This window comes from Miscanthus floridulus, chromosome 10 (assembly GCF_019320115.1).
Source record: "Miscanthus floridulus cultivar M001 chromosome 10, ASM1932011v1, whole genome shotgun sequence".
Classification (NCBI taxonomy): domain Eukaryota; kingdom Viridiplantae; phylum Streptophyta; class Magnoliopsida; order Poales; family Poaceae; genus Miscanthus; species Miscanthus floridulus.
Window position 1 is genome coordinate 8,814,139 of NC_089589.1, and position 13,584 is coordinate 8,827,722.

A 13,584-nucleotide genomic window follows, 5' to 3' on the forward strand; every position below is an offset into this window, starting at 1 on the left:
TATTCACGCACATGAAAATCAACAATTCAACAGCAACCACTACTAACCAGAGCACATAAAATTAGACAAATAATAGCATATAATAATATCTTCTGTTAATTAAGATTCCTTTCCATTTAGTTTATCCTCTACATTAGTCATGATTAATGTGGAAGTTACTGATTATAGACATGGTTTCGAGAACTTCAAGTGGAGTATTTGACTCATTGACTCCAGAACAAGTAATGCACTGCAACACTGAAGAAGAGTGTAGCCATCTTGCAAGTACCCTACCTCATGTTGAAGCAGCATTGCTTGAATGGGCCATCAATCTCATGGCAGATGTGGTGGAAAATGAAAGCTACAATAAGATGAATGCTCGCAACATTGCTATGGTTTTTGCACCAAATATGACTAAGGTTACTGGCAAGCATATTTGTTTCTCTCTACCTGCATTATTTTTCAGAATCTGTAGTCTAACCACGGAGCATTGATCTCTTTCAGATGGCCGGGTATTTTTCACCCATGGGTAAATGGTTACGGGGACTGCTGAAACATACACATATCCGATGGGTGAAGGGTTTGGTCCATTTTATGTACCCGTGGGTAGTATGTTTAGTCCATATTTAGACCCTAATGGAGTAAATACCCGTCGGGTATCGGGTCGCGGGTCCCCATTGCCATTTTTAGGCGTACCTTTGGCGGCGATGTGCTGTGGCCATCTACGTCCTCGCCACGCTCTTGAACCCGGCCTCATAAGACGGATCAAGATAACGGAGGTGGCAACAATAGCATGCTCGAGGTGGTCTAGGCAATTGTCATATTCTATTATTTATTCCCCAATGGTTACCAAATAGCTAGATTAAAAAGAATTATATTGTCTATCAAGAAGAGAGATCACAGAGCTAACGACTTCATAATAGCTAGCCCCACACGAATGTTGTTTTTTCAAGCTGCATTGTAATGTTTGAAATTTGAATGGGTCAACACCCGAGTCGCCTCACTACTAGAAAAACCATTTTGAGATCCAAATGTGACAGTAGATCCGTAGCTGTCGCTGAAGCCCATGTGCGTGGTTAGGGTTGCAACATGGCGCTGCCCGTTAGGCCATGATTTAAGGGTCAATTCTATATTGCTCAACATGTGAGTGAGTGAGGTGTCTAAAGATATGATGTTTCCACACATGTGACAGTACCGCTATGATGTTTCTAAAGATAATAAAGAAACTATCTTTGTTGCACCGTATATATACACATTTGACTTAAGAAAAGTTTCCACACAATCTTTTGATGTGGACTATATAATAGCAAGTTCAAATGCGATGAGTTAAAAAACATAGAAAAAAAAATCAAGGCAAATTTTGCCTACGGACATCGCACAAACGTCTAATATGCTGCTGTCAACTCCAAAATATGTCCAGTACCATTATGAAATCAGGATTCTTTGCCGCCGATTATTTTATTTATTTCTTGTATCACGGAGAGAGAAGACGTGAGAAATGATCTTTTTGTCCTCGTCTTCGACCTCCGGTTGTCCGTCAGCCATGGCTGAGGGGCTGTGCGCGTGGGAGGTTTGGGGCGGCTCTGGCCTGGCTGATCCGGCAGCGCGACAATGCCGGGTACTCACTGGTCCGCGGCAGGGGCTAGGCGCGCAGGGCGGAGGCGGCGGAGGCCTACCTAAGCGACAGTGACGCCAGCGACTGCGAGCACGTCGCCTTGGCCTTCTTCGCGCGCAGCCGTGCCGTCAGCACCACCAGTCCACCGCCGGCGAGCCTCGTCATGTCGAGCGTGGTGCGGCAGCACTCGTGCACCTGGGTGACGCGGCCGCCGGGGCCCATGGTCCCCGTGTGATTGAGACCGTACCGGTTCTTGAATGTGAGGCCACACCGCCGGCGCCGATGAGTAGGCGCGTGAGCAACAAGTGCTGGAGCGCGTGGGAGCCGTGGAAGCACGAAGCAGCTGGCACACGGCATCCAGATCGCCCCACGCTCCAGCGTGCGGTACAGCTCCTTCACCACCACGAAGGGCTCCGCATCGACGGCGTGGGAGGTCCGCCCAAGCCGTGTGTCTTGCTGCTGCCGTTGCTTTGTTTGTTCGTTTGTTTTTGTTTTTTTTTTTTTTTGCGGGAAAAATAATGAAAGAACAGAAATCGTCAACCATGGAAGTCGCCGGAAGTGAAAAAACGACGGCGGTGTCTTACAGCAAAAGTTAGTAAACAGGTATAGGTTGAAGATGAGGACAAAAAGGTCATTTCTCTCGTCTTCTCTTTCCGTGAATACAAGAAATGAATAAAATAATCGGTGCGGTGTACAGTGGCAAAGAACCACGATTTCATAATGGTACTGACATATTTTGGAGTTGGCGGTGCCCAGCAGCATATTAGACGTTTGTGCGGTGTCCGTGAGCAAAATTTGCCAAAAATCAAAGGAGATAACACACGTGATAAGAGAATGATTGATCCAATCAGATAACGAAAGCAATACAAATGTTACGAAAATCAAAGGAGATAACACTTGTGAAAAAAAGGAGTTTTGATTATTGCTGAAGTGCAATGGGGATTTTTTGTGGGTGCAATGCAAAAGGTTGTGTGGTATCTAGATCGAGCTTTGTACAAAGCTGATCGTAGCTTGTACTAGCAAGTAGCAACAACCCATGGAGGCATGGAGCCATGAATTTGGTGGTTGCAGTGCTTATATCATGCGCAAGAACATGGTCTAGTTGCCATTATATATTAGAATGCGATAAAAAAAATAAAAAAAATGATGCTGCAGCAGAGCCTCATCGATCAGCATTTCTCCCCGTCGGAATCGGATTGGAAGCGGCGGCCCGGTGCCCAGTGCGGCAACGCCGGGCTGAAATGGCTGGAGACGACGCGCGAGTCGAGCAGCTCGATGACCGCCGGCACGGTGACGCACCGGGGCACCTTGTACTGGCCGACGGACGCGCCGCGAGACACGGCATAGTCCGCGAGCTCCTCGAAGGTCCCTGGCCGGAGCACCCGGGTCTCCAGTGGCCCGACGGAGCCGTCTGCCACCCGGCTTTGCCTGTACACCGAGCCCAGGGCCTCCTCCATCTCCAGGCAGCAGCGGTCCAGCACGTCCTTGGTGATGCTGGTGAACCCCTTCTCCAGCTCCCAGTAGATGACGTAGTGTCCCGGCGCGGTCTCGACGCACGCGCGGCTGGTGTAGTCCGCCAGGGCGGCGCCGCGAGGCCGGAGCAGCGCGGACGCCGCGCGATCCACCGCGCGCTGCAGTTCCGCCTCGTCCGTCTTGTCCGCGTCCACGGACAGCAGCGCGCTCGCGCGGCGCACGAACCGGAACTCCGGCGCCGCGTTGTGGAATCCCGTCACGCGGAGCACGTCGCCGACGCGGTACCGGAGCAGCCCCGGGTACGTGGTCACCACCAGCTCGTACTCGCGCCCTGCCTCCACGTGGGCGAGCTCCACGTGTTAGATTGATCTCCTAACGGCTTATTGGGCCTTGGCCACGCGCCCTGATCGGGGGCGCCCAACCCTACATGGTTGGTGGGCCCCGTCGCACTGCGCTATATAAAGAGGTGAGGGCCGGCGGCTCAAAGCACGAGGTTCGCCGTGAGCCGCAAACCCCACCGACAAAATCCTAGACCGATCTAAGAGGGCGCGTAGCCAGCAACGGGAAGCTCCGCTGACCCTCGCCGTCGTCACTGCTACACCCCGTCTGCACTGCATCGACGTCCGTGCAACCTCTACTCCAACCATCACTGCCCGTGAGTAGACTTCACCGACGAAGCTGATGGAGGCCTCTGGATCCACTCCCTCTGGGATCTCAGGTTCGACACCTTCTCCTTCCTCTAGATAGCTTTCTAGGTCTACAGCGTTACCGTTGTCTACTGCTCTTGATGTCTACCCTCTAGACCGACTGCTAGATGATTCAAGGTTTATAACAATGGTACCAGAACCTACTAGCACGTAGATCTAGATAGGGGTAGAGAAAGAATGAGATCAAGATCTTGGATCGGATCTGAAAGAACGCTAACCCTAGAAAATGAAACCCTAACCCTAGATCGGGTTTTGGGGAAGGAAAAGGATGAAGAGGGGGGAACCTACCCGGTCCTCCCGACACCGCTGTCGCGCGGAAAGCTATCACCGCCGCCATGGTTGGCGCGCGGACAGAGGCCCGGCTCGGCCGTGGCTCAGGAAAAACAGTGTCGTCCCCAAACCTAACCCTAACCCAGGAAGGTGACTGACTGAGAAGGGAAAAGAACCGATTTCAAATCGGAAAAGCAAACCCTAACCCTAATCGGAAAATCAGGCCAAATCCGAACAAAAATCCGAATCAAAGAAACCGAACGGGGAAAGAAGGGGAAGAGGGTGGCTCGGCTCACCTCGCCGTCGAGCACGCCGGCGCGCGCGGGGAAAAGAAAGGCCGGCCGAAGGGGGCACGGCTCGCCGGGATCCGACCATAGGGGCGCCGCGGCTAGGCCGCTCGACGGTGGCGCGCTCACCCGCTGGGGAGCGCGCACGCCGGCGAGGGGGCCGGCGACGGCGCCGAGACCTCGCTGCTTCGCCATGGTTGCTCGCTCGGTGATTCACTGAGATGAGAAAGGGAGAGCAGTGAGGCGAAGAGAGAGAGTGTGCGCGTGAAAAATGAAGCTAGAGTTGAGGGAGGCGCGGTTGGCCGGGGGTTTTGATGCCCCGAGCTGCGCGCTCCACCGTCGATCTGAAATCCCGGCCCAGGCCCAGGTTGCGGCCTAGGCGCGGGGGTGCGCTGGCGCGCGAGACTGGGCCGCGGGCAGCTGGGCCGGGAGAGCAGGCGCGCGCGGCTGGCTGGGTGCGCTGGCGGGCGCGCGCGTGAACAGGCCATGGGCTGTTGCTGGATCGGGCCAAAATGGCCAAATAAAATAGTACAGTCACAATTTTTGATTTTCTTATTTTCCAGAAAACAGTTTGATCAATTTGAATTGAATTTTTATGATAATTTTCTGTACAAAATTTATCCAACGATATTTTTTGTTCAGTAAATAGTAAAGTTGCTTCTGGAAAATAGGAAAATAATTATTGAATGTTATGTTTCCGCTGCGTATTTAAAGTAATTATGGACTTTTAATTAAATTCGAACCAACGGGAGAATTTGATTTTAAGAGCCAAGAGATAAATATGAGTTGATTATGATATTGTTATTTTCTGACCAACGTTGTTAATAGCAATATTATAATTTTAATGATTATGCATTATTTCTATTTATGCCCAATGGTGATGTAGATTTAATGTATAAAATAATTGTATGTTTTAATTTTGACCAACGTTAAACTAAGACATGCAATTATTGTTGTTATTTCTGTTCTCACCCTATTTGAATTGTGTTTTCAGGAGGATACAACTTGATGAGTTGTATCAAAGAGATCCCCACTCTAAAAGGTGATAACTATAATGAGTGGAAAAAAAAGATAGACCTGGCTTTCATCCTCGCTGAGGTGGACTGGGTTGTCACCACACCGTGCCCCAGAGAACCTGTGGCACCGGTGAGAGAGACTGATGAGACTGATGCTGCATGGCAGAATAGAGAGCGGAATTTTACTCCCGTAAAGATGTCCTATGACCTTGAGCATAGGAAATAAGTCACTGCCAACAAGAAGTGTTTGGCAGTGATAAAGAACACCATTGAGCCTGCTATTGTGGGCTCAATTCCAGACTGTGACACGGTCACAGAGTACCTAGATAGAATAAAGAGTCAGTTCACTGGCTCTTCAAAGACATATGTAACCCAGTTGATCAAGCAGCTGGTTACAGAACGGTACTCTGGTGGCGGCAGTGGCATTAGAGAGCACATACTGAGAATAAGCAATCTGGCATCTAAACTTAAACCAATGGATTTGGCACTCAAGGATGAGTTTCTTATTCATTTGATTTTTGCTTCTTTGCCCAAAGAATTTAACACCTTTGTTGTTAATTACAACATACAGCCTGAAAAATGGGATTTAGAAAAGCTCATAGCCATGTGTGTGCAGGAGGAGGAAAGGATAAAAGTTTCACAGGGTGGTAGTGTCAACTACCTAAAAGATAAGAAAAAGAACTATAATAACAGCTCTTCCTCCAAGTCATCTAGAAAAGGTCCCATGCAACAGTCTCAGAACCAACAATTCCCAGTGGCTAAAGACCAGTGTCTCCACTGCAAGAAGACGGGACATTATAAAAAGAATTGTCCCGATTTCCTAAAGATGATAATGAAGAATAAAGGTGAGAACATTATTACGTTCGTAAATGAATCCTTGTATGTAAAGTTTTCAAAATCTACTTGGTGGATTGATTCAGGTGCAACTATTCATGTTGCTAATTCATTACAGGGATTCCGTTCGATGAGAACTTTGCAAAGAAGCAAAAGTTTCATTAAAGTCGCAAATGGAGTACAATCAGATGTTAAGGCCGTTGGAGATCTTCCTCTAGAGCTTCCAGATGGCTTCATACTTTTTCTTAGAGATGTTCTTTATGTACCTTCTTTGCAAAGAAACCTGATTAGTGTATCAAAGTTGGACCATGATGGTTATGATTGCCATTTTGGAAATGGCAAATGTCGGATATTGTTTAATAATAAATGTGTTGGTCTTGCCTTCCGACAAGACGAGCTTTATTTGTTATCACTTCGTGAAAATGTAAATTCCGTATGTGATGTGAATGAAAATGTATCCTCATCGAACAATGAAAACAGAAAACGAAAGAGAGCTCGCGATGCGTTGTCGAAATTATGGCACTATCGTTTAGGCCATATTTCGAGGGGAAGAATAGAAAGACTAGTTAAGAATGATATTCTTCCTCCATTAGAGCTCTCAGAGTTAGAACAATGTAGAGATTGCATAAAAGGAAAGTATGTAAAGAAAATTAAGAAAGATGTCAAACGAAGCGCAGGAATTCTATAGATTATTCACACAGACATGTGTGGTCATTTTCCTGTGAAAAGTGTGGATGGTTATGATTCATTCATAACATTCACAGACGATTACTCTCGATTTGGCTATATTTATCCAATTAAAGAAAGAACAGAAGCATTAGATAAATTCAAAATATTTAAAGCAGAAGTTGAAAATCAGCATGATTTAAAGATTAAGATAGTCAGGTCTGACCGTGGAGGAGAGTACTACGGTCGACATACCCCATATGGACAAGTTCCTGGACCTTTTGCAAGGTTCTTACAGGAGAATGGTATAGTCGTCCAGTATTCAACACCGGGCGAACCTCAGCAGAATGGAGTAGCTGAAAGGCGTAACCGTACCCTGATGGATATGGTGCGTAGTATGATAAGTTACTCTACTTTACCGATGAGTCTGTGGATGGAGTCGTTAAAAACCGCCATTCACATTCTCAATAGAATACCAAGTAAGTCGGTGCCCAAAACACCGTATGAATTGTGGACAGGAAGAATACCCTCACTTAACCACTTGCATGTGTGGGAGAGCCCTACTGAGGCTAAAGTTTTTAACCCAAACATTGGGAAGCTAGATCCCAAAACAATGAGTTGCCATTTCATTGACTATCCAGAAAAGTCAAAAGGTTTTCGTTTCTACTGTCCTAACAGACATACAAAGTTTGTGGAAACGAGACACGCTGTCTTCCTAGAGGATGAAATGATTAGGGGGAGCATGGTAGCTCGAGAAATTGATCTTGAAGAGAAGCAGGTGTATGCACCCACTTCGATTATTCATGAGCCATTTTTCTCACTACCTGCTATTGCTGCACCAACAATACAAGACACTATGGTGCCAGCACCTGTTGCTATCCCGCCTGTGGCAACAATGAATGATGATGAGGAACATGTGGCTCAGGATCCTATAGAACCTATTGCCACACATGAGGGGGAGCAACAACAGCCTCAAACAGAAAATGTGCCAATTGAGGTGGCCCCTAGAAGGTCTCAAAGAGTTAGAAAATCAGCTATTCCTGCTGATTATGAAGTGTACAACACTGAAGAATTTCAAATGGAGGATGATCTCACCTCATTTGAAGAAGCCATGAAAAATGATCATTCATCAAAGTGGCTTGAGGCCATGGAAGATGAGATGAGATCAATGAATGCAAATAAAGTTTGGGATTTGGAGATAATTCCTAAAGGAGCCAAAACAGTAGGCGGTAAATGGGTCTACAAAACAAAACTTGACTCTCAAGAGAATATAGAGAGATATAAAGCCCGACTTGTGGCAAAAGGCTTTACACAAAGAGAAGGGATTGATTACAATGAGACATTTTCTCTAGTCTCATATAAGGATTCCTTCAGAATCATAATGGCATTAGTGGCATATTACGATTTGGAATTACATCAGATAGATGTAAAGACGGCATTTCTCAATGGAGACTTAGAGGAAAATGTTTACATGGCATAACCGAAAGGTTTTGTCATGGAAGGAAAAGAACGTTTGGGATGCCGCCTAAAGAAATCTATTTATGGATTAAAACAAGCTTTAAGACAGTGGTACTTGAAGTTTGATCAGACAATAAAGAATTTTGGGTTTAAAGATAATGTTGAGGACAATTGTGTCTACGCAAAGTTTAAGAATGGGAAGTTTATCTTCCTTGTCCTGTATGTGGATGATATCTTACTTGCTAGTAGTGATGTCAGTTTACTACTAGAGACAAAGAAGTTTTTGTCCTCAAAATTTGATATGAAAGATCTTGGTGAAGCTTTGTTCGTTCTAGGGATCGAGATTCACCGAGATAGAAGTAAAGGGGTATTAGGACTGTCACAAAAGGCATACATAGAAAAAGTCTTAAAGAAATTCAGTATGCACAAATGTAGTCCCTCACCTGCTCCTATAGTCAAGGGCGACAGATATGAGGATTTTCAATGCCCCAGGAACCAATATGAGATCGATCAAATGAAAGTGGTTCCATATGCTTCAGCTGTCGGAAGCTTGCAATATGCTCAAGTGTGTACGCGCCCTGACTTGGCATTTGTTACCGGGTTACTTGGCAGATTCCAGAGCAATCCTGGAATAGAACACTGGAAATTGGTAAAGAAAGTCTTGCGTTATTTGCAAGGAACGAAAGGCCTCATGATGACGTATAGAAGATCTGATTCACTCCATATAGTGGGATATTCAGATTCTGATTATGCGGGAGATAATAGAAAATCTACGTCTGGATATGTGTTTACTCTCGTAGGGGGAGCTATTTCATGGAAAAGCTCAAAGCAAACCGTCACTACATCGTCCACAATGTATGCTGAGTTTGTAGCGTGTTATGAGGCAACGGGGCAGGTGAACTGGCTAAAGAAGTTCATACCCGGTTTGAAGGTGGTTGACGACATCAATAGACCACTGATGTTATACTGCGATAATAATCCAGCAGTACAGTATGCTCACAACAATAGGTCAAATGGTGCTGCCAAACACATTGACATAAAGTATTATGTTGTGAAGGATAAAGTCCGGGATCAAATGATAAGTCTTGAGCATATAAGTACCGAAAAGATGCTCGCGGATCCGCTTACAAAAGGCTTACCACCCAACGTGTTCAGAGAACATGTAACCGGCATGGGTTTAAGGGAAAGCCTATGATTCCTGGACTATAAAGGGCCCAAAAGTTAAAGTAACTATTTCAGATCAGAGACGTGCATTGTAGCTGTTAAATCTATCGGCGATTGACCGTGACGATGAGACATGCTCTATGCATCATCTGTGAAGAAATGAGTAAGAATAAAAGGATTGAAGTTTTAAAGTTTAAAGATAAAAGTAATAGTAAGATCAAGGGGGAGAATGTTAGATTGATCTCCTAACCAATAAGCCCAACGGCTTATTGGGCCTTGGTCACGCGCCCTGATCGGGAGCGCCCAACCCTACATGGTTGGTGGGCCCCCGTCGCACTGCGCTATATAAAGAGGTGGGGGCCGGCGGCTCAAAGCACGAGGTTTGCCGTGAGCCGCAAACCCCACCGACAAAACCCTAGACCGATCTAAGAGGGCGCGTAGCCAGCGACGGGAAGCTCCGCTGACCCTCGCCGTCGTCACTACTACGCCCCATCTGCACTGCATCGACGTCCGTGCAACCTCTACTCCAACCATCGCTGCCCGTGAGCAGACTTCACCGACGAAGCTGATGGAGGCCTCTGGATCCACTCCCTCTGGGATCTCAGGTTCGACACCTTCTCCTTCCTCTAGATAGCTTTCTAGGTCTACAGCATTACCGTTGTCTACTGCTCTTGATGTCTACCCTCTAGACCGACCGCTAGATGATTCAAGGTTTATAACACCACGAGCTGCTGGTTCGCCGCCGTGGCTGCGCCGCCGGCGGCGTCGTCCGTGGGGAGGAACTCAAAGTAGGCCATGTTGGGCATGATGGTATAGGACACCTCTGACGGGTCGCACATCGGCCTGAGGTTGAGGCCGAAGTGGCCCTCCGACGACGCGTACGTGGTGGAGATGATCGGCAATAAGCCGCCGCTGTAGTACCTGAGGGCTGGGACGTACTGCGCCATGGAGCCTGTGGCTATGGCGTCGAGGTACTTGGCGTTGGGCCAGATGCGTGCGATGATTCCGGCGGCCCCGTGGCCGCCCTTGGAGTTGGAGCCCTCGCAACGGATGAGCTGGGCAAGCTCAGGGTCCGGTCGGAGGACGCCGGCGACCGCCTCGCGCACCGACTCGTCGGTGACGCGGTCGGTGAGTGTGCCGGCGTCCATGTCCGCGGCGAGCTGCTCCCAGTTGTTCTGGAAGAAGCGGATGGCCCAGAGGATGCCGGTGGCGAATATGGAGCCGAGACTCACCACGGCGTGGCGATGGCACAGGCCGCACACCATCTGCGCGTACATGCTCTGGAACGCGTCCTCGCAGAGGATGGCTGCTACGGGGCTTGTCATGTCTTGGCATGACTTGCTGAAGTGCTCGCTCTTGTAGCAGCTCGTCAGCAAGGTACGCGCCGGCAGACCGCCCGGAGTCGTCGTCTCCGACTTGACGAAGTAGAAGTAGAGGCCGGTCGTCGCCTTGTCCAGCCCAGGCACATGCTGCTTGACGACTGGCATGACGAGGCTGTTGAGCAGCTGCCGGCGGTGGAGCTCATCCTCCACGGTCGGAATCAGCTTGCGCTCGCCGCCGGAGGTGCCAGAGCTGGTGAGGAACTCGGAGACCGGGTGCCCGGACCCGGACAGGATGGGCAAGCGGTCGCCATGGGCAATGCGCAGGATGTACGGCTGCAGGTCCTCGTACTTCACCAAGGGAACCTTGGCCCGGAAGGTGGCGCGGTCGGTGACGCCGGCCGCCAGCCCGCACCTCGCGAGGTACTCGGCGTCGGCATTGCGGGCGAGGATCTCCGCCAGCACGCGCTCCTGCACGGCGTCCACGTTAGTGGTCACCTCCTCGATGAACGCAAGCTTCTCGGCGTCCGTCCCTGTCCCCGCCAGCGACGACCACGCTGCCGGGCGCCGGGTTGCTGCCGCGCTGATGGTCGACGTGTCCGCCATCGGTAGCTGGCTGGTTCAATCCTAGCTAGACGCTACTAGTATGGAGAGTAGCTCGGTGTCTGCTCTGGGGACTGGAGAGGGCGCGGCCAACCAGAACCAGCGGTTTGGGTCGGGATGGCCATGGAGCATGGAAGTGTACGTACTTTGTAGAAGATGCTTCTCCGATCCGTGCCAACCGTGTAACTAATCGCATTAAACGTGTTTATTATGTTTTTCCAGTATTATATAGTCCTCATCAAAAGATTGCGTGGAAACTTTTCTCAAGTCAGATGTGAACTCTTCATCAGTGTATAAGGTGCAACTAATGCGTGTGTTTGGCCGGCTGCATCCTCCTCGTCATGGTTGGGTGGATCCGTATAATTTGAGAAAGAAGCATAATGTTTGGTTGTCTGCATGAGCCGATGCAAAAATATGTTCTCATCCTAGCCCAGTGGATATGCTCAAATTGAGCTTCACTGGCCATCCTGCCTGGGGGGGGGGGGGGGGGGGGGGGGGGGGGGGGCAGTGCATCTTGTGCAGCCCACGTGTCATCTTTGGCGAAGAGCCCCAACATTGTGAAAATCAACTAAACGTACCCTAAAATTTCAGTGATATACCCCTGAGGTAGGACCGGTGCTAGAAGTGTTGTCGGCGCTGTTCCCATAGAGAGCTTGTTGGGAGATTAGGTGATGAGGTATGCAGTGTAATCCTGTGAACGACCACTAAGAAGTCGTTGTACATGTACTGCTAGAACACCTTGTCTCTGGGAAGTAGTCGAGCAGATGCGAGCAGTTGTGTTACCCAAAAATTCAGTCTGATCGGTTGGCTAGTTCGTATCGTTGCTGGTTCGTGAAAAAATACTGCTGACTAATTTGTGAGAGAAAAATATTATTCCGGCTTGAAATTTACGATCGTTTACAACAAGCCACAGCCAAACGAACAGACTGCTAATCGCCTGCTGTCACCCCTGCAGGTTCGTGACAGACTCACGTGATGGTTACTCCTCGGGGTGGAGAAACTCGGAAGCAACGACAACAAAGAACATCGGTGATGCCGTGGTTACTGGAAGAAATAAATAAAGTAACTGTTGTGTGTAACATAGAGAAACTAGCTACCGCAACAAATCACTCCCGCGGGCGTTATTCCGGGAACGGCTTCTTTTATGAGTCTTTAACGGACGCCATCAATTGGCCTAAGTAACGAAACCACATTGTATCATGTGTTGTGTCAAGCCTGTGCATACCATGTCATGGTTCAGCTCGGCGCACCGCACGCGCACGTGGCACACTCTTCAGCTCACAACTTCACAATAGATGCACATAGTGGTTGCCACAAATTTACTGAGTCATTCTTTTATTAAAATCTTAAGAGTTAAATGCACCAGAGATCTATTAACTTGTGAGGAAGTTTCGGTTAGATCCATCAACTTTTAAAGTGGCTTTTTAGGTCCATAAACTTAGTATGGTGTATCATTTAGATCCATAGTTGTCCACATTGGCTTCTCGTGCTGACGTGGTCTGCTGACTTGTCCTTCTAAAGCAACTATTGACGCTTCGTTTCGTCAAACATCCCATGGGCGCACGAGCAGCTGCCGCCGCCGCCGCTGCGGCCGCGTGTCAACGAAATATGGTCGGCAGTCTACCTAGGGATATGCCCAAGGTAGTAGATTATCGGCAGACAGATGCGCAAGCTACAAACAAGATGGTGACGCAAGACAGATACGAGGTTTTATCCAGGTTCGGCCGCCGTAAAGGCGTAATACCTACGTCATGCGTCTGATTGTATTGTTGTATGTCAATGAGAGATGTTTTTTAGAGGGGTCCCCTGCCCGCCTTATATAGTTTGAGGGGCAGGGTTACAAATCTGGAAACTAATCCTAACCAGTTACAATTGTCATAGGTGGCCGGATAAGGATTTCTATTCTAACCGACCAGGATCTTGCTTGATCTCCAGGTCTGCCTTGATTCCTTGCGCGGGACTCTGAGCAGATTGGCCGGTCCGCGCGTCGTCTCCTAGTGGGCCAGACCCCCTGGTCCGGGCCGGCCCAAGCCTAGTCGTAAGGGTTTAGGTGTTAATACCCCCACAGCTAGTCCCCGAGCACCATGTATTATGTTGCAACACGCCGTTCGATCTTCTTCAACTAATGCGATCTGTCTTCATGTCATCTCCAATTGGCTGAAACATTGACCAAGCAAATGTGCCAGTATTCTG

At 48.6% G+C, this 13,584-nt stretch overlaps 1 protein-coding gene across 1 annotated transcript; it reads right to left on the reverse strand.

Moving 5' to 3' along the window:
- Positions 1 to 2,763: 2,763 nt before the first annotated feature.
- On the reverse strand, positions 2,764 to 11,394 carry LOC136487956 (indole-3-acetic acid-amido synthetase GH3.8-like). Its single transcript, XM_066485039.1, has 2 exons — positions 10,192 to 11,394; positions 2,764 to 3,417 (listed from the first exon to the last, which is right to left on the reverse strand). The coding sequence occupies exons 1-2, from the start codon at positions 11,392 to 11,394 to the stop codon at positions 2,764 to 2,766; spliced, it is 1,857 nt and encodes a 618-aa protein (XP_066341136.1).
- Positions 11,395 to 13,584: the final 2,190 nt, after the last annotated feature.